The sequence below is a fragment of the Protopterus annectens genome, chromosome 2.part2 (assembly GCF_019279795.1).
Source record: "Protopterus annectens isolate FY-2018-M chromosome 2.part2, PAN1.0, whole genome shotgun sequence".
Taxonomy (NCBI): Eukaryota; Metazoa; Chordata; order Ceratodontiformes; family Protopteridae; genus Protopterus; species Protopterus annectens.
The window spans coordinates 76,029,142-76,051,148 of record NC_056730.1 but is presented as its reverse complement, the minus strand read 5'-3'; the positions used below and the strand labels follow the sequence as shown (position 1 = coordinate 76,051,148).

The 22,007-nt window shown below is 38.5% G+C and overlaps 1 protein-coding gene across 1 annotated transcript in view; it reads left to right on the top strand.

Moving 5' to 3' along the window:
- Positions 1-20,612: 20,612 nt before the first annotated feature.
- The window catches only part of FBXO9 (F-box protein 9), a 1,636,589-nt gene continuing 1,635,194 nt past the window's right edge, over positions 20,613-22,007 (top strand). The window contains exon 1 of the mRNA XM_044063757.1: positions 20,613-20,789. Coding sequence (XP_043919692.1) covers positions 20,787-20,789 — 3 coding nt within the window. The 5' untranslated portion in view covers positions 20,613-20,786. The remainder of the gene's footprint in view (positions 20,790-22,007) is intronic.

Sequence of the window (22,007 nt, the reverse complement as noted above, 5' to 3'; positions counted from 1 at the left end):
TCTTGCTTCTTGGAATACCCTTGAACACAATTCTCAATAGTAGATCTAGGGGACTGTGATTATGTTTTGGGGATTATCCCTTCATCCCACTTTGCAGGAGGAGCCGTCTTTCAGAGACCTGCCCTGGGATTCCTAGTGTTGAGATACTTAAGACAGTACGCCTGTGCACACCTTATCATAGGACTCATGGCATATGACCCTATTCCCACTAGGTCATTGAGACTTGGTAGCTAAGTTGAGGGTGCTTTTCCTTCCTTATGGATGTGCCTCCTGTTGTTGTCTTGATTATTCAAGATCTGTTGAGGGCTGCTGCTTCAGCTTCCCAGTTGGGTTGACAATTTGGTCCAGTGCTTGAACAGATCCTTTGTCTTTCTGTTCTTTATGGGAGTCTTGAATTTAAAAGAATGAGAGTGCCACACAGAACCACTTGTTCCAGGGAGAGAGAACAGGGTTTGGGTCAGACGTCTATTTCAAGTCCCACTTCTTATAAAGTGAATGGATTTACAGTTCCCCTTCATGTCTTATGGAGAGATTTGTCTGTCTGCACTGTTATTATTAAGCCTAGTGACTGTACAGTTATCCGCCATTTTATGAGTGTTTGGTTCTTTTATTCTGGGTGGGCTTAGGCACCTGATGGTTTCTTTGATATCTTCAGCAGTGACGCAAGACTGTCTTTGTCTTCATTGTTTTGTTATTGTTTTACAGGTGGCTGCTGGCTATTGGCAAAGGAGTAAACTGTAATTTATAGAAAAGGAAGCCACTTGCACAGTTCACATACGATGAGACATCATGTTTATCTAAGAGTAGATGTCCACCCTCAACCAAAGAATTTGCCTAAAGAAACAGTGATGATTGGTGGTGAGGGTAGACCTAATCATAGACTATCAAGAATATCCTTTTCCTGGATTAACTGATACAGGAAGAAAGCAAAATTATATTTGATGGCTTTTGTACCATGAGAAGCATGATGAAGTTAAACAAAAAATAAAGTAGAAGCAAGAGTGACGTATTCAGTTGGGCTCCAACATGCAGTGGCCTTCTTGCAAATGAAGCTAGATAGGTAACCTGTAGTCTTCTGAAAATACAGCCAATAGGAATCTGGTAGGGCCAGAATCTCCACACACACACACGTGTATATATATATATATATATATATATATATATATATATATATACACATACTTTGTCATCCAACATCTGATAGGAAAATTGCATCCTATATCAATGTGGTACAAGTTATTCTTTAGTGAACAGGCTGGTTAGTTACAATGCATTATGCAGATAAATCATTACATACAGTTCCAGTGTAAATAAATTGTTTTCATAGGTCAGTAGTAGGCTAACTGCCCTTGCGAGCCATTTTAAGCCTAGCAAATTATCCCCTGTGAGACTCAAACCCTGCACCTTGTATTTGTAAGGTAAACACGTTCACCATTAGGCCACCCTCCCAACAAAAATAAACAGCCTCTGCAAGTCTCGAACCCAGGACCCTGCACATCATAAACAAAATGATTTACCAATAAGCCATTTCAAAGAGTACCTTCCTTTGGTACACATATTACAATAAATGTTTTGAACTGTTAGGATTTGATGTGTAGATAGAAGTCTGTCCTTTTTATGCATGTACATAGATGTAGAAGTGCCAGAAGCTTTGCTGACATAATTTTCTTAAATAAGTCCATGGCTTTTAAATGGAGTAACTTCTAATGAAATACACTGAATGTAGTTAGTGTCACTGATGTAACTGCTGCCATTGTTACTATTGCCTTTTAAAGTACTTCACACCTACCTCAGTGATACTGTCAAGTGTAGTGTCTGAAAATTATATTTATTTAAAAGTGTGCATTATTGAAATTGTGCAATTTTTGGTATATCCTGTTCTACAAATATTGTGCATAGTCAACAATACATATTTAATGCTACATATGTGTTTGTGTCAGTAATGTACTTGCCTTTGGCTTGAGTTTGAGTGGTAAAGAGCATTTTGCATTATTTCATGTAACAGACTAATGAGTAAATAACTTTAATAATGTGTACTTTGTTTTAAAAAATATACATATATATATATATATATATATATATATATATATATATATATATATATATATATATATAAAAATATTTAGATATATGTGTGTGTATTTCTGTGTTTTCATCAGTAGAAGATGTTTAAAACAATAAATAGGTTTAATTATAAAAATGATGTTTCATTTGTAAAACATCACACAATACATATGTTTCATAGTAATAAATATTCATGTTTATATGAAACGTTCAAAATGTGATATACAAAACTTTCTAGGCTGTCCAGAATTATAGCAGGATCTAAAATGTCCAAAGCTATAGCAGTATTACATCATATCAGTAATTTCATACAAGAAATAGCAGGTCACATTTTTGTCAGAATGCAATAATCTGTCCATGTTGTGTATCTAGCAGCAAACTCAGATGATTTAATGCTCCAGCAAATGCTAAAATACCCATCAAGCTCACAAATGAAGGATTCTGAAAGTAACTTTGACATCACCATGTATATTCCCTCATACATTGTGACACACAATGATAGAGAGTCAGAGGTTCATCTCCTATTTTTGTCTTCTCATCTTGAAATGAAATGTTAAGAACAGGGCCCACAGTGAACAACCACAGGGCAGAGTTATATGCCGTAGATTCCTAGCCTCCACCTTTGTCTGAGATTAGTACCTTACATTGTTAAGATGTTCATCATATTGATCACTGCTGCAGTAGCCTTAGCTATATGGGTTATATCTTGCCAAGGATATAGCAGCTGGCCAACTTTGAAAGCTTCAGTGCACCTTCTATGTGCCAAAACTGTCAGTCATCTCAAGTGTAGCTGACTAAAAAGACAAGCTGGTCTGTCAAGTCCTTCAGAGTTTTTCTGCTGATGAAGATAGTGCTACTTTGCAGACTTTAGAGGATTGATAGTAGGCTTGTGCTGTTCCAGTGCTGGGCAGATAAATTCTGTTTGAGGAAAAAATTTCCACATTCACAAATTGTTAAAGGTTTTTATTTAAGGATGTTTTTAGTGCCAAAGAAAGAAGATGCTTGGAGACCTGTTCTGGATGTTTTTTTCATAAACCTGTTTGTGATAGTGCCAAAGTTCAAAGTATTGTCATTTCATAACCTGTTACCTCTTCTTCCACAGGTAGGTTTCTTGGTAACACTCAGGTTAGAAGATACTTATCACCACATCTGTCTTCAATAAGACTTCAGGCATTTCTTAAAGTTCTGTGTGTCTGGATCACATTATCAGTTCTCATCCTTACCGTTTGGACTATCCACTGCACCAGAAGTGCTCGCAAAGTGTATAGCTCCAGTTATAGCTTATTGCAGGCTACAGGTTATTCACATTTTTCCATATTTAGACAACCTAATTTTTCAAAGTGTCAGGAATCTCTCTCATACAAGCTGGGATTTCAAGAGAAATTTCAAAAGTCTTTTTTTTTATTCCTTCACCCATAATTGTGTTCCTGGGGTGTCAGATAGACACCTCAGTTCAAAGAACTTTTCTTGTACAGTAAAAAATAGATCTGTATCTAGATATATTCCTATGGTTTTCCACTCAAACTTCAGACAGTGCAAGGGTGTAAGGATTGTGGATCTCATGGCATCTATGATTTTCATAATACCCCTGCCAAACATGCTGGATACATTTGGGTGAAGATCAGGAGAGATCAAGACATAACTGATTTTCTAACTGGCAGCTATGGTTTCAGTTTACAACTTATCCATGCAGTCTCTAATATGCTGCAAATGGATTAGCTAGGTGGGTGGGTGCTTTCATTGCTTTGTGTCTCAACTGACTATGACAGACAGATTTTGCCAAGAATTTGAAGGTAACCTTTATAATGCTTCCATTACATGGTTCTACCCTTTTTGGGACATAGGTGAGACAGACGCTTCAAGGTAATGAGAGGGATATCAAGACCCTCAGTACTATGTGGGTGTGCTTTCAGACACTGCAAAAATTTTGTTTGGCTAGGAACCAAAAAGTCATGATGAGCGTATGGGAATGAGACATATCATCACATCACTTCATCATTTTAATGTATGTGAAATCCTGGTGAACTTTAATGTAATTGCAGACAGACTGAGCAGACAAATATCGCTCCCTTATGAATGGTCTCTCAATCCCTCAGTAGTTCAAAAGATTTTCTCAAGATGTTAAGTTCCTTGCTATGCTTTCTTTGCTACACCATCACTCACCAAATGTGAACCTTTTTTCTCCTTAACAGGGATTACCACCAACAGACACATATGTCCACAGCTGGAATTCAGTATTTCTTTATGCAACTCCAGTGATCTCCCATTTCTTTAGAATAGTCCACGTAATTGTCATGGTCCCATTCAGGTCTTACCAGGTGTGTTTTCCCATGTTACAGCCACTATTGAGAAGAAGACCCCTTCTCTTACCACAACAACCAAAGTCGTTGACCCAACCATACTGTCATCCTCAACCAGACATTGAATACCTCAAACTAATCGCATGTTTTCTCTAATGACAGTAAAATAGCCAGGTTTCCAATGCTGCTATTAGAAGTATAGGTGCTGATAGTAGCGGCTCAAAAACTGTAGACAATTTATAAAGGCAAATAACTTAAATTTCAGTACTGGGCACTCAAACCAGAAAACTGACCCTTGTACAGCATTGGGTTTCTAAGTGTTACTATTCTTATACCATCTTTTCCAAAAAAGACTATAAAGGATTAGTCTAAATAAAATCACTTTAGCTAGACTCTCGCTCTGATTCCCTCCCTGTGGGGGAATAAAGACACCTTGTTGAAGTCTCCAGTAGTTTATTCAGTTAAGCAGGTAAATGGATGAATGTTCTTGCTTGAATGACCATTTAAGCTGGTAAATGTATGAATGTTGTTGTTCTAATGAACATTAGAACAAGAACAGTCTAATGAACATTAGAACAAGAATACTCGTCCATCTACCTGCTTAACTTAATAAACTACTTGAGACGTCAACACAGTGTCTGTATTGCTCTCACAGGGAGGGAATTAGAAAGAGAGCATCTCCTAGATCTGCTAGCTAAGGTGATTTTATCTGGACTAATCCTTTATACTCTGTTTCTTGTTAGTCCTGTTACCCTCTGGGTCACAGGTGGTATGCCAGACTTCATTCTAGCCCTCTGAATTACCTCTGTTATCAGTTCCAAAAAGTGGGTGATGATTCCTTCTCTACTGTACATGTAGCAGTTGCCTACTCTTCACACAGCACTCCATTTGTCATGGTTGGCATCTCACAGGATATGCAAGGCTCTTCTTAATGGTATCATTATTAAAACATCTCCCACCTGTCCTTGGACTCAAACTTCCTTCAGGAAATTTAACCCTGTTTCCTTTTGAACCACTTTACTACTCTCATCTAAAGTTCCTGTCTTGGAAAACCCTGTTTATGATGGCCATAACAGCCAGGAGGGCATAAGAATTGCAAGCCTTATCTTGTAAATTTCTATACTTAATTTTTAACAAAGGCAGACCATCCCTGAGAAAAAGTCTCTCTTTCATGCCAAAAGTGGCTACACAGGCCAACCTCTGTCAGTATGTTTACTTTAAGTATTCTTTCCACATTTCTATTTCAAGTTTAAACTTCTTATGGAATCACATCATCTTACATAAAACTGAACATTTCTCTGTACTCTAGAATGTCCACCAGAAGGTTTATTAAGGCAGTTTATTCCAGAAATCACTAACATCACTAAAGACACCAGACAAAGATGTCATTTGCCCTTGTGCATGTATAAGGTACATCTATAAACAAGTTTTATGGTTTCTGGGGAAAAATGGGGGGAATACATTTGCTGAACAGTAAGTGTTTATTTCCATCTTTGTAGATGTTGTTTGTTTAGCTAACCATATACAATTTATAGGATACTGTTACACAAAATGTTGACAGATGTAGTTCTGTCTCATATAAACTCAAGCCTACACATATCTGTAATAATGCCATTATCTTGCCTAGTTGTGCATTATTTACTTCAAACGACGGGGATGAGCATTTCTGTCTTTATAAAAAGTTAAACTTTATTGACAGAAAAAATAAACTGTATAGCATTAGATAACATAAGAAAACATTTACACACATATTTGAAATAGAAAACAATTCAAGACATATCATGTGAGTTTACCATGTTACAAATTAAAAAAAACATATTCACTACTTTGCAGCAAAATAGTGAAACAAAGAACATTTAATTCAGTGATGCAGTGAAACAGACATTAATTAATCATGACATTTGTCATTACTAAATCTGGTGGACTTCTCTGAAAAGGTCACTAAGGCAATGGGGGGAAACTGTGGATACTGCCTACCTAGATCTGGCTAAGGTATTTGATATCATACCCCACTCAGGCATTGTCAGCAAACCTACAGAACTAGGTATAACCCCCCCCCTTTTATAACATGATGGATAGCTAGTTGGCTCACTAATAGACCCAGGAGGTTAGAATCTGTGAGGCCACCTCCAAAAAGAGGCTGGTCACCAGTGCATTTCCCCAATGTTCTATGTTAGGCCCACTCATTTCTGGCATCTTCTTCTCGGATGTCAAAGCCAATGTCAAAGGCCTCTGGCTAACCAAGTTCACAGATGATTGCAAACTGGGAGCAGTCACTGAATGCCCCCTAAGATGAGTACACCCTTCAGGAAGGTCTAATACAGACAAACACTTGATGCCAAAGCCATGGCTTAAACATCTATACCAAGAAATGCATTATAATACCTTTTGGGAAGTCTGCCACCCTGGGTAACTATGTCATCAATAAAACACCCTTCAAAGTTGACTCACTAGTTAGGGATCTGAGAGGTCTTGTAGATAGTAACCTAGCCTTTGACCAGCATGTGTCTAAGGTAGTAAGCAAATCCTTCTATGTTGCTCAACTTATATGCAAGGGCATGGCATCTAGGTCCAAAGAGGTCATCATACCACTGTACTCAGCCTTCATCGGGCCCATCAGAGAGTATAATGCCCCCTTTGGTATGTACCTGACCAGAAGCATGCAGCAACTGGAACATTCACAAAGGTTCCTTACAAAAAATAAAGGGAGTAAACATAATGTTCTATGCTGATTGAATCAAAGCCCTGTTTCTTAACATGGTATCATATAGACTTCTAAGAGGTGATCTTTGCCTGACATAAAAGGCATCCCTGGACCCTGTTTTAATGAATATTTTGCACATCCACAAAACAAACAGCATCAGAACTACTAGACTAAAACTAAAACAGGCTAGACTCTCTTGGCTGAAAAGACTAGGTCTCTTCAGCCAAGGGAATCTAGGCTGACTGGACTAGGCCTGAGGGGAACCTAAAAATGTGCTCAGCCAAAAGAATCAAGTGCAGCTCTTGAATGAAAAAAAGTGCCATTCCTGTCATTGCACACAAAAGGGAATCGAATCTATTCACATAAGGACGGTCTTTTCCTCACCTAGAATTTAGCTTTTTCAACAAAGGGAATCTAGGCTGAATGGACTAGGCTTGAGGAACCGGACATTGTGCTCAGCCAAAAGAACCCAGTTCATCTCTTTGCTGTAAAAATGGACATTACTGTTATACCAAAGGGACTAGAATGTATTCCCAGAGTGACGGTCCTTTCCTACACTATACTTTAGCCTTTGCACATAAAACAGGCTAGATTCCCTTGGCTGAAAGGACTAGGCCCCTTCCGCTAATGAAATTTAGATTGAAGGAACCTAATAGCGTGTTTTCAAAAGCAGATTATATATTCCATGAGAGATAGTCCTTTCTCACAATAATTCTCCTTCCAAGAACCATGCTATTCCACTGCCCTTGCTTTGTGTTAATTATAGTAGCATGTTTTATATAAAAAATTAACTTAGCGTTATTCACTCAGGTGAACAGGAGTATTTAAAAGTGCAAACTAGAGTCTTTTTCCTGGATTGCTCTTTTACACAGTATAATCATGCTTTTCATTAATGACAAGAATTATTCCTGTAAGTAGATAACATATTTATAAACAAGTTAGAATATGTTTCCTAAAATCCAATCCTTTCTCCCCTACAATCTAGTGTATTAAAAAAGCTGCATTCCATGCTCTGAAAGAACGAGGTCTTACATATTCTTCACATTGTGTTTGTTAATCACTAAAGTCCTTTCAGTCATGGGAATCTAGATTGTCAACTTCAAAAGGGCTAGATTCTATTCCTGAAAAGACTGCCCTTTTCCCTACTAGTATTATCCTTTTCATAAAATTGAGGTTAGATTCCATTTGCTGAAAAGAGTAGGTCCCTTCAACCAAGGGAATGTAGCCAGTTAGGACTTCCAAGATGGCTGCACATTGAGTAAAAGCTTAACTATCTAGCTCTCCCAGTTTGACAACAGAAACTCAACAGAGAAGGCCAGTAGACTTTTTTTATGGGTAAATTTCAGTAACTGACTAATAAGTGTACTGCCTGGATGCCAAGAAAAAAAGAAATACAGAGTACTTGGGGAAAAAATCAACTAAAAAAGTGAGAAAAAAACACTGATTAGGGAAAGCTCTGCAGCTGTTCAGCAAAAAACAATGCAAACTCCAGACATGACTTCCAGTAACCTACAGGAATATATAATACCATGCCCCAAGATACTCACTACACCTTTCCAAACATACTGGAAAATATTAAGATACAACCAAACACCCTAATACTGGGTGATTTCAACTACTCTGCCATTAACTGGGAAAACTATTTGTGTACCAACACCTTTGCCCAATGGTTCTTGGAATTCATAAATTCCAATGCCCTGGATCAACTAATCCATAGTCCCACCAGGGGCTGCAATATCCTAGACCTGGTCATTACCAACATGGGAAATTTATGCTCCACACCTATTGTCAGTTCTGACCATAAGCTAATCACCCTTAACATCCACTTCCCACCCCCCCAGTAAGGAAACCTCCATAAAAAAACTTCTCCAAAGCCAACTTCATGCTACTCAAATCAAAAGTAACAAACTTCATGACACCCATGCAGACGGGAACTGAAAGTTTGACTGCTGAATCCTACACTAAGGCACTGTATGAGCACATCCACTCATGCATGAATCATGCCATCCCAAATAGAACCAAGATGCTCTCCTCCAAAAAACAAGAAGCCAATCTGGTGGTCCCCTGCCATAAACAAACTTTACAACAAAAGGAAGAAACTGTTGCAGAAAAGAGGAAAATCCCAGGATGAAAAAAACTCCCTTACCAGCCTCAGTAAGAAGCTGAGATCCCTCATAAAATCCTCCAAAGCTAGTTATGAAAATAAAATTGCCAAAGATTCCAAAGACAACCACAAGGCATTCTATAACTATGTCAAGAATCTAAATGGCAATGCTCAGATATGCTCTGAGCTACAACAGAATGGCATTAAATATACTGATCCCAAGGATATTGTGAATATCCTGGCAGATCAGTTCAGTGCCAACTTCACCCCCCTCTCACCCGCTAAACGGCCCATCTCAATAACGGAAGATCGCCAGATTCCGGCAATAACGGACACACAGGTAAAAAACGCACTCTCCAAAGCTAAGAATACAGCATCCATAGGACCAGATGACATCCCAGGCTGTGCACTACATGAACTACAAAATGAACTGATACCTCACCTAAGTGTCATGTTTAATCATAGCCTCACCTCAGGCTTCAAGCCTACCGAGTGGCGCACAGCTACAGTTATCCCACTCCACAAGGGGGGATCCACCTTGGATCCCAGGAACTACTGCCCCATCAGTCTGACTAGCCTGATCTGCAAGGTCATGGAACATATTATCGTGGAACTTATAAACAAAGACATTGGCAACCTTCGAACACTGGACCCCACCCAGTTTGGGTTCGTGAAGAGCCGATCTTGTCTTCTGAAACTGAATGACTTCTTCGAATCAGTCTCCAGAGCCGTGAACAGGGGTAAGGTGGTCCAGACAGCCTATCTGGACCTCGCCAAGGCCTTTGACACCATCCCCCACTCTGGAATTATAGATAGACTTACTAAGCTGGGCATTAATCCCTACGTCACTCAATGGGTTGCCAACTGGCTTACTGACTGAACCCACACTGTAAAAGTAGCCGATTCCAAATCCATCTCCAGACAAGTGACATGTGGAGTACCTCAGGGTTCAGTCCTGGGACTGCTCTTGTTTGGCATCTACTTCTCTGAAGTACAGACCAACACTAAAGGACTCTGGCTAACAAAGTTCACAGATGACTGCAAACTGGGAGCCATTATTGAATCCCCAAATGATGTGGATACTCTACAAAAGGGCCTTACAGAAACAGATGCCCGGTGCCAGAGCCATGAGCTCAAGATCAATACAAAGAAATGTATAGTTATCCCCTTTAGGAAAAAACATGTACCCGTAAATTACCACATAGGTGGACAGTGGGCTCACCTTCGATAACCACATCACCACAACAGTCAGGAAATCCTTCTATGTGGCACACCTCATCACTAAGGGCTTTTCATCCAGAAAAAAGGAGGTCATTGTCCCACTCTACTCATCCCTCATTAGACCCATTATAGAATACAATGCCCCATTTGGTATGTACCTCTCAAGACATCTGCAACAACTGGAAAGGCCACAGAAATACCTCACTAAAAGAATCACAGGCCTAAAGCAGATGCCCTACGCTGATCGCCTTAAAAACTCCAGCTATACTCTGTCACATATCGTCTACTCAGAGGCGATTTCTGCTTAACATACAAGGCCATGTCAAACCCAGAGCTGTTGGACATTCTACACTTAAAGTGATCCCAATCCCTCAGAGCCACACGCTCCAGGGATCTAAACCTTGTCATCACAATAAACAAAACATGCTGGAGGGATAGGTTCCTGACCCAGAGACTCCCCAGACTCTTGAACAGTCTGCCCATACATGTCAAGCAGAGCGCCTCTTTGACCCTCTTCAAAAGGAACCATGACAATTGGATGGGAGAAAGGAAATTCACCCCAGGGATCACATCAGTCACCCTGCTAGACAGGGGTTCAGGAAAGTAAATAGTGTGGGAAGAAATTGCCAGGGAATTGTTATGGCTAGGCTTGTATAGGCCCTAGGGCCTATAGCCTAGTACCAGCCTATGAACCTATAAAACAACTGCACACTGTCCTGTTTAATATAAACAAAGCACTGATGGAGTATAACAACACAAACAACAAAAGTCTGGAAAAAATGGAAGAAGCTTTAAACAGATATTCAGATGAGGTGATAAAGCTGCAAAAATCAGAGGTTGAAATGAAGAAAAGGCTGGCTGAATATGAAACTACTCAGGAAGAGATGTTTCAAAAAATAATAGAATTAAAAGACAGAGCACGTAGGGAAAACCTAAGATTTCAGCTATACCAGAACAACTGGAAGGAACAGACTGCATTAATTTTATGAAAGCACAAATAAGCATCTGGACTGGTATTTCACAGCAGGAGTTGTTAGATGAAAGGGCACATTGTGCGTATGCTCCAAACCTGGCTATGGGAAATCAAACTTTAATAGTAAATATATAATCCTACCAGCAGAATGAGTTGATTCTGATAAAACTGTGGCAGAAGGACACAATACTAAAAGTGGGAGACAGCAGGGTGTTTGTGGAGAATGATTACTCATTGTATAACAGGCAGAAGAGGAGTAAATTCATTCCACCATTAAGGGAATGTCAAGATGCAAGAGTGAGTTTCAAACTGCTATACCCAGCTGTCTTCAAGGTATTCTTCCCTGGAGGGACAAAATAATTTTTTGATGAAGTACTTGCTAAGGAGGAAATACAAAAGTTTGTCCAACAAAAAGTGAGCTGTGAAACAGAAGGAGATTCTGCTTCTTGATCATCTGATAATAATGACCACAGAGAGACTGTACCTGTGAAACATTTTCCACTGTTTCAATGGAATATGTTGGAGAGAAAGAAGGGAGCATGAGAGTTGACTAGAAGAATCAAGAGTATATTGGAAATGAAGCAGAGACAGAATCTGGGAGATGGGAATGAACAGTAATAAATTCAGGAACTTAATGTAGGATTACAATGCAATAATTATATTTGTGAAATAGAACAAAAAAATCTGGAAGTATTGGACTTTTTCAGAATTTGTTGGACTGTTGGGGGACTCTAAAGTATATGCCCTACTTCATGTCATTAATGTTCGGAAAATGTTTTGGAGAGGGGAAAAGAAAGGAAAAGTTAACTTTAAGTAAAGAAAACATTTTTCTTAATAGTACTATTTTGTGGTGTATGGTTTTCTTTGCTTGGTATAAAGTTCTCTTAGTTATTTTTAAGTGTAATGGGGCTTGTAAATAGGTGCTGCTGTTCTTGTTTTCCCTTTCTTTCTCCCATCTATTTTTTCTTGTTCAGTTTTAAGAAATGTAGCACTGCACTGTAAAAAAAAAACTAGTTAAAAGAGCATGACAAAAGAAAAAATAATGTGAATTTTCTCTTTCTTGCATCAGGGAATGACTAGATTATGACTGGATTAAGGACCTTAATTCAATTTAGTAACAAGTTTTAAGAGAAAGTAAGTAAATGAAGAAGAATATTGAATATTATGAGGATTTTTTCTAGCAAATGAATGTATGCTTAGCAGCAATTCTGTATCTGATCCTCATGTCTCCATGGAAACGATTTGATAATGAGAAACTGTCTGTCTGGAGACAATCTGATAAAGAGAAATTGGTTACAGTCTGTTGGAGTATGATTGGCTGGGGTAAAAAAGAAAAGAGAAACTGGCTATGAGATAATGTTCTCTGAAAGCATTCAGGGGTTTTCCCAGCTGGAAGAGCTATAAAGTTGGTAAACCCAGTTAACACTTAGTAGAAGCACAGACTGCACCATGCATCTTAGCATAGATAAGCTTTCTTTTAGAATAACTCAGGTCTGTGAGTGTGGCTGTCAGTTTGGGACATTTGTTCCAGTTAGGAGGTTAAAGCTTCAATATTTGAAGATGTACATAGTTTTGTGTGTTAGCATTACATTAATACATTTCAGGGGGTATTGTGGGTCTTTTTTTGAGGGCTTTCAATAAAACAAAATGTTTTGTAAGCTGTGACATAGGCTCAAATGGATATAAGAAGAAGCAACTATATAAAAGTTCAATTTGCCAAACAGTGTATGCATGTAACATAAAGCAGAAACTAGACAATTAACAAAAAAGTGTTATATATAAAAGGTGGGCATACTAACTTTTAATACAATAATGTTTTCTGTAATGTCTTTAAATGTCAATGGTCTTACAGATAAAAAAGAAAAAAGAAAGAATAGTGAACTATATTAGGAAATGTAGAGTACAAATTGTTATGTTACAGGGGACTCACTTGGAAAGAAATGAACATGCAAATTTGATAAAGAAAGGTTTTTCAGGATGATTATTCAGTGGAATATCTGGGACAAAGGAAATGAGCAGTACTTACATGAATTGCAAGAGGAGCTCCAGTAGTGATAGAGGAAGATAAAAAAGATAATAATGCAAGGTTTATAGTGCTAAGGGGCTACTGGCAAGTGGGGATGATTACTCTGGCATGTATTTCTATTCCACCTAAAGCTGCCATAATGGAGCTTAAGAAAATTCTGGGAGAAATAATTAGTTTTCAGCAAAGAATATTGCTTACAAGTGGGGAGTGAAATTTGATTTGCAGCAGTGAAGATGTGTCTTGGGGGCCCAGAAGGGAAAGTATAACAAAAGAGGGTCTTTGAAGAAATTTATGAAGACATTTTGCATGGAAGATGTGACTTCAGTAATAGGAATTCAGAGTGAATTTACATATTATTCCCCAAGATATAAAAGCTGGGCTAGGCCAGACAGAATTTACATGTGCATTTAATTGAAGGTCTTGATACACACCCAATAACTATTTCATATCAATCACCAATAGTAACTAAAATAAAAACACAGGGTAATGAAATAAAAATGAGACATTGGTGTTTTCCCACCTATCTGTTGAAAAAGAGAAGAATTTAAGGAATGGGTAATGGAGATTATTCATGAGCTATTTGAGAGGATAGACATTACCTCTGAAAATATAGTTAGGAAGTGGGTTAAAATTAAGGTGGAGTTTAAAAATAGGGTGGAAATAAAAGAAAGGGAGCTATGGCTAAGAATCAACAAAATTTATTAGAGGGACTGACAAAAGTATGGAAGTATTGCAGAAAAGGGGGAAATCTCACAAAACAAGAAAAGGATCAACTACAGAATGCTAAGGAGAAAATAAGGGATTACCTTGTTAATATACATGAGTTTAGAAAGACTGCTGTTAAGCAACTCTTTTTTGATAATAACACTAGAGCACAAAAACTTTTAGCACGACTCAGGCAACAGAAAGTAGAAAGGGCTGCCACCAAGTTTAGGGAGCCTATAACAAGGAATGTAACAAGAGATCCTGTAAAGGTACTAGACATATTTTGAAAATTCTATGAAAGTCTGTATAAAGCAGAGAAATATGGAAATAAAGAAAAGATATACATGGAAGTGTTTATGGAAGAATTAAATATGCCAAGATTAGAGGTAGATGAGACTCAATTACTAATGGTTAGGATAGGAGGAGATGAGATAGAAACTGTGATGCATAACCAATCTACAGAAAAGTCCCCAGGAATAGGTGGTATTCCTGTGGAACTTTGGAAGCTAGGAGAGAAAAATGAAAGAGATCTGGAAGGTTTTCTTTAAAAGTATTTTAAGAGGAGGAGAAGTACCATCATCCTGGAAGAAAGCAGTGGTAGCTGTAATACCTAAAGATGGAAAAGATCCATCAGATCCAGCTTTAAACAGGTCCATTACAAAACTAAATCATGATTATAAGGTGTTCCTGTCTATAATGGCTAAAAGAATGCCAAAAGTAATGCCAAAGTTGACAGATATGGATCAGTGTGGTTTTGTGGAAGGGAGGCAAATATTTGAAAACATTAAGAGAACACTGATGATCCAGAGGGAAGCAGAATGTAAAATACCATTGTTGATGCAGAGAAAGCATTTGACAGAGTATGTTGGGACTTTATCAGCAGGGCAATGGAAGCATTTGCATTTCATGAAAAATTTATAAGGTTGATTAAGAGGATATATGAAGGATCAGAAGCAAAAATTAAAGTAGGTGGGGTCATCTCTGATCATTTCTGCTTCAGCAGCGGAACCAGGCAGGAGTGTCCTCTTTCCCCTTTGCTATTTCCATTATATTTAGAACCATTTGGTTACTGTACATCCATAAAATAAACCAAATGATGAGCTAATTATGTAACAGAAGTGGTTGAGTGTTTCGACAGATTAATGGTTTGTTTTTCCCAAGAGTTCAACAGTCTAATGGAGAGCGGAAAGAAAGTGTTATTTAGTCTGGTGGTCTTACAATGCAGGCTTCTGTATCTCCTGCCTGAGGAGAGGCGAGTGTGCAGACCATTGGCAGGATGCGTTGGATCACTGGAAATCTTTTTGACTCTACCGATGCACCGGCATTTGTGTAGATCTTCCAGAGGTGTAAGGGAGGTGCCAATTATTCTTTCTGCTGATCTTACAACTCTCTTGAGATCCTTCTGATCCTGACTGTTACAGTTCCCATACCAGACTGTAATGCTGTTTGTCAGGACACATTCAGTGGTGCCCCTATAAAAGATCTGAAGTATGGAGCTTGGTAGTTTTGTCTTCCTAAGTTCCCTTAGAAAGTGCAAGCATTGCTGAGCTTTTTTGACTGTGCTGGCTACATGGACTGACCAGGAAAAGTTTTCCATGATACGAACACCCAAGAACTTTGTACTCTTGGCCCTTTCCACTGTCATCCCTTTCATCACTAAAGGTCTGTGTGGTACTTGAGATCTTCTGAAATCAGCAATCAACTCTTTTGTCTTGCTGACAGTCAGTGCTAGATTGTTGTTGTCACACCAGACCAGTAGTTGATCATTCTCATTCCTTGTAGGCCTCCTCCTCTCTGTCTTTCACCGGGCCTATAACAGTGGTATCATTCATAAATTTGATGATCCTATTCGTCTCATGTCTGGCAATGCAGTCATGTGTCAGCAGGGTGAAAAGGAGAGGGCTTAAGACACACCCCTGTGGTACTCCTGTATTCAGGATGATACTTCTGGAACTGCTGTCTCCCACACAAACCTTTTGAGGCTTTCAGTAAAGAAGCTCAGAATCTAATTGCATAAATGAGAGTATATGCCCAGTTGAAGTAGCTTCGATATCAGATTCTGAAGGATAACAGTGTTGGAGGCAGAACTGAAATCAATTAATAGCAGTCTTGCATAGCAGTTTTTGTCTACCAAGTGGTTCAGTGTTTCATGGAGAGCTAGTGAGATAGCATCCTCTGTACTGTGGTTTGCCCTTTATGCGAACTGCAGTGTGTCCAGCGTCACAGGTAAGATTGAGGCTATATGGTTTTTGACCAGCCTCTCCAGGCTTTCATTACTGTTGAGGTTAAAACAACTGGTCAGTAGTCATTCAGAGTTGTTGGCTGTGGTTTCTTGGGTAGAGGAATGATAGTCGTCTCCTTGAAATTCGGAACCCTGGCTAGATGGAGTGAGATGTTGAAGATGTCAGTGAGTACTGGAGCCAGTTCCTTTGCACATTCCCTTAGCACCCTGCCCATGCTGTTGTCAGGGCCAGCTGCTTTCCTCGGGTTGACACATTTTAGGGTTCTGGTTACACTGATTGTATTGAAGCTCAGCACCACTGCATCCTTGTCTTCAGGGATTCTGCATGATGTTGTTTTATTATCAGCATCAAACCTACTGAAAAATTTGTTCATTTGGTTTAGAAACTCGATGCTATCATCACATGAAACTGATGTAGGCTTGTAGTTGGTGATGGTTTGAATTCCTTTCCATAGTTGCCTGGCATCCTTCTGGTCCCTGAAGTGGCTTTAGATTTTTTTGCTATGGGATCTTTTTGCCTCTTTGATACCTTTCTTCAGTTTGGCTCTGGCCACACTTAAAGTTTCCATCTCTTGGGATTTGAAAGCTGCATTTCTTACTTTCAAGAGCTCGTACACCTCACTAGTTAGCCAAGGTTTTTGATTTGCCTGTATGGTGATGAGTTTGGTATTTGTTACATCCTCCACACACTTAGAAATGTAAGCTGTGACCGACTCAGTATATGTGTCCAAGTCAATATGGTTGATTGTCACAGCAGCCTCTCTAAATACTGACCAGTCTGTATAGTCAAAGCAGTCTTGTAGAGCTGAGATTGCTCCCTCAGGCCAGATCTTTATTTGTTTTCTAGCTGGTGTACTGGTTTTCAGTATGGATTTATAAGCTGGAGCCAGCATGATGGCTAGGTGGTCAGAGTTCCCTAGATGTAGATACGGTTTTGCTTTATATGCACCTTTGATGTTAGTGTGGACCTTATCCAGTATATTTATCCTCCTTGTGTTTAAGTTTACATATTGTTGGTATTTGGGAAATATAGTCTTTAGGTTAGCCTGATTGAAGTCTCCTGGAATTACTATTGCATGCTCTGGATTTCTGTTTTGCAGGTCACTTAGATCTAAGGTGGATAGAGCCTCACTGATATTTGCATCAGGTGGGATGTAGATTGCTTTGATGCATATTCCATTGCATTCTCTTGGCAGGTAGAAGGGCCTGCATTTTAGTAGCAGAATTTCAATGTTTCATTAGCAGAAGGTGGTGGCCACTACACAGTTGCTGCACCAGTTGTTATTAACATATATGCACACTCCTCCTCCTCTGGACTTGCCAAATAGTGACTGAATTCTGTCTTCTCTGAATAAAGTCATGTTGTGGAACATTTTCAGACAGTTTCATATCTTTTTGGGATACAAAATTAATGAAGCTAAAACAAAGGCAGTAGGAGTAAATTATGTACCCACATATGAATTGGTTCAGCAAAATCCATATTTATTGGGACATGATAAAATGAAGTATTAGTAGCATGGACTATTCTAGTGTGGTAGCTACGGATATGTGGGAAGAGACTAAACAAAAGATAACGCAAAAACTGAGAAAATGGAAGCTTTATTATATGGATATGGGTAGTAAGATACAAGCAGCTAAAATGTTTTTAGTCCCATTAGTCTTATCTGTAAGTCAGGCATATTTTTATCAACCAGAGAAGTTATGGATAGCAATTAATAAAGAGCTGAAGGACTTTATCTGGGAGGGGAAGATGGCAACAATCAAGTGGGATAAGCTGATTCTTCCAGAAGAATAAGGTGGATTGGGATTAACGATTTGAAGGGGTACTTCAGAGCTTCACAGTTACTGCATCAATACATAGCACTATTATAAAGCTATAATTCAAAGTGGAAAGGGATGATGATGAAACATAGGGGAAGCTCAGGAAACATGGAGAGACTGAGATTTTGAATGCAGGCCTTTAAGAAGAATAACAATTTGTTTGTGTCTTTCGGCTTTTCCCGGTTAGGGGTCGCCACAGCGGAACTCCGGTCCGCTAATGACTGGCAGTTGATTTTTACGTACCGGCTTGCCAGGCCTGATGCACAACCTTCAACGAAGGTACGCCCATTCACTCATGTCTCCACGCAGAAGATGCTCTAGCTAAGAATCAAACCGAACAGCGTCTTACTGTGAGGTGACAATGCTGCCGCAGCACCACCACCGCGGGTGAAGAAGAATAACAATAATCATACAAAATATATCTATAAAGTAGCAGAAAGTATCTTAAGAAGTAAGCCAACACGGGAATAGAAAAAGGGGATTCTCCCAATAGGGATGATTGTAATTAGGGATATAGAGAGTAGGCAAAAGGGGGTTGAAATTTATTGGAGAAAACTGGCAAAGGAACCAAGGTATTAGGAGCAAATAACTCGAGAAGGAAAGATGATAGCATGGCAAGACATCAAGAATTAATCTGGACTGCAGGAAAGAAATTGCCTTCACTATCAAGGACTGATATCAGAGTATAGGCAAAGAGAAAGAAATAGGGGGTTCCTAAACTAAAGACCAGCACTGGTAGAGTTTTTAGTAGAATCTTGAACAGAAGCTGTCATTAAAAAGGAATGATTGGTAGAGCATATAAAATATTGCAAGATAACTATAAAAATCAATCAGAGGATGTTAGGAAGGATTGGAAAGAGAGATTGGATAAGCAATTCACAAAGAAACAATGGAAGAATATGTGTATGCCTCCCAGATATGCAGCAAAATCTAGACAATTTAGGAATGAATTTTGCTTAGAAATGTTTACACTGATATTTTTATACCCCAAGTAGACTCCAGAGAATTTTTCCTGAGGTAGACAGGAAATGCTGGAGGTGCGACAGGGAAGAAGTAATTGGGAACATATTATCAGGGAGTGCGGTGAGTTGGCAGACTTTAAGGATTCCCTGCTGGATGCACTGTCTGAGATGCTGGGTGAGCAGACTGGTGTGACAAGGGAGATGATTTTTCTGAGCTATGATACAAAATTGGAATTGCCTAGATGTGGTAAGACCTTGATGTGTGTGGTGGCTGTCAAAAAGCAATTACTAGAAAACAGAAATCAAAATCTAAACCGACTATACGAAAAGCAGTGAATATAGTAACATTTATAAAACAACTGCAATTGAGGTATTTAGAAATGGCTATGAGCAAACTACATAGGAAAAAAAATGTGAATTGTTGGAACAATACATACGGGGGAGGAATGAGGTTTAAAAGAAGGCAGGCCTTAAATGAGCTATGCAGTGTTTGATTGAAAATGATTGGGTAGATTATATGTGATGTTTGCAACTGGGAGTGTGTCAATGTGGTTTGTTTTCATTTATATAAATGTATGATTGCATTTGTCATAAGTGATGGTTTAATAAGATGTTTATTGTTTAAAAAGGGCAGAAATTGAATAATTTATGTAATGTTGCTTAAGTTATTTGAGATATAGCAATGTACGTGAAGTATAACATTTGTAAACGTGAACTTGTTAATACAGTTTGATTACTTTTATATAAATGTACATTTGCCTATATCACAAATGATTATTCAGTAAGAGTGTTTAAAAAAAGAATGCAGTCTGCTCACACCTGATGGGCTAAAATCTTATTATTATAAAGATGTTTCCCCCCACTAGAATTTAGCCATCTCACTAGGAACAAGCTGCATTCCCTTGGCTGAAAGGACTAGGTTTCTTCTGGCAAGGGAATCCTGTATTCATGCCTGCAACTTAAGCATGGCCCAGTCCATTACCTCTCAACTATCCCTGATTTTGATTCAGGTTTTCATCCCTGTCCCTCTTAATTCCTGCTAAAACTGGTGACATTTTGAGAAAAAGTGCAATTTCACTTAAGAAATAATATCAATAACTAGAATTATAGACGTATTGTACTTCAGAAAACTATATACTACTCTGTCACGATCTCAAGTTAACAATATTTTAAATGTGTCCCTGATTGGTTGAATACTGTGATCCAGTGTTCCCCATTATCACCAGTTACGCTGTATGTAAAGATAAACTCACAGCCCTAGTTCAGTTTGAATAAATCAGCTGAGAAGTGTGGGTAAGTAGTGGAACAAACTCAAAAGAGAAGGCTACCTGTACTACAATGAACAATGTTTCATAATCTTAAGTTTTTAAATGACTGTGTAATAGACCGATAACCCTCACTTGCGCTATCCGTGGGAGTGTTACCTACAAAGGACTAAAACCTTGATCACAAAATACATGGGAATGAGCAGAAACGCGTGAGTGTTCCGTCTCTTCCAACCAATTACGTCTGGTAACGTCACGTACACTCACTGTCCGACATGGCTGCTGTGTGGAGAGCTCGTAATTTCTCTCGCTGTGTCGTTCGTTTTTCTGACCGCGAACTGTTGTAAATTTAATTTTGCAGACAACTGAACGTTGGATAATTTTACTGACAGCCACAACATGGTAATTGTTCATGCTGTATTTGCTTTGCAAGCTTGCAGTATTGTTGTTGTTACTGCTGGTGTTGGTGCTGCTTCTGCTTATGTGTACCAGAGTACGCAGAGTCTTCTTGTCAACAGAGTAACTGGATAATGACATACATAGTGTTTGGATAGGTAGTATTGGCACTTTCATGATAGCCACCTATACTTCTTGAGAATCCAGTAACACTGTTTGTGTACAGATATTGGAAAATAAACGATCGTATTTCCTAGTTCATCTCAAATCGGAGTGGGCGGAGCACCTGAGCTTTTTGAAGTTGTCTTTACTAGTGGGAGTTGGTGCAGTACTCCCTGTCCTGTCATGTGCTTTTTGACAGCTGGATACTTGGTCAAATTCTTGGTAGTCATTAGTGGTTTTTAATCATTAGATTTTAAAAAATAACATTCTCAATTTTGTTCCAGAAGAGTATGTTGACAGTCTTCATCAAAATTGAGAAGTTATTAGAACCGGGTTCCCATTTAATTTCCTAGTACTAATTATTTGTGAATCAATCATTCAGTTTTTTTTTAATTTAATGCATCCTGCAGTCATCCCGACGTTTTTATTTACTGTTAAAAATCGTCAGTAGAACAGTGTTGGTGTTTTCTAGAAAGGTTGATAATGAAGTGTGATGAATGAATTCACTTTTCGAAAATTGCAAAATATTGTCAGAGATTAAGTTACGTGGTCTAGTGTGAAGTGCCCACCAGGTTTGACACGGGTGAAAGTTTAATGGAATGGTGTAGCTAATGTTTGCCACAGTGGTAACTCCCATTGTAGGGGTTAAAACTTAAAAAGACGGGATACTTTATTGTATTTTTAATTTAATTAATTGGATTAAGTCAGGCAGTGTATCAGGTAACAATAAAATAACGAAGTGACAACTAACAGCAAAGAAATTGTACAAAAAGACAGTGTGTAGGTTAGCAAAAACTATACAAGTGTATATGACATATAAGTTAAAAAGTAAATAAGACGTAATTGTGTGTGTGCATAGACCTATATGACATATAAGTTAAAAAGTAAATAAGATGTAATTGTGTGTGTATAGATCTATATCTATCTATATATATATATATACATACACACACACACACACATATGTGTGTCTGTACAATGTGTGTATATACATATATATGTGTGTGTGTGTGTGTATATATACGCACATGTGTGTGTGTGTATATATACATACATGTGGAT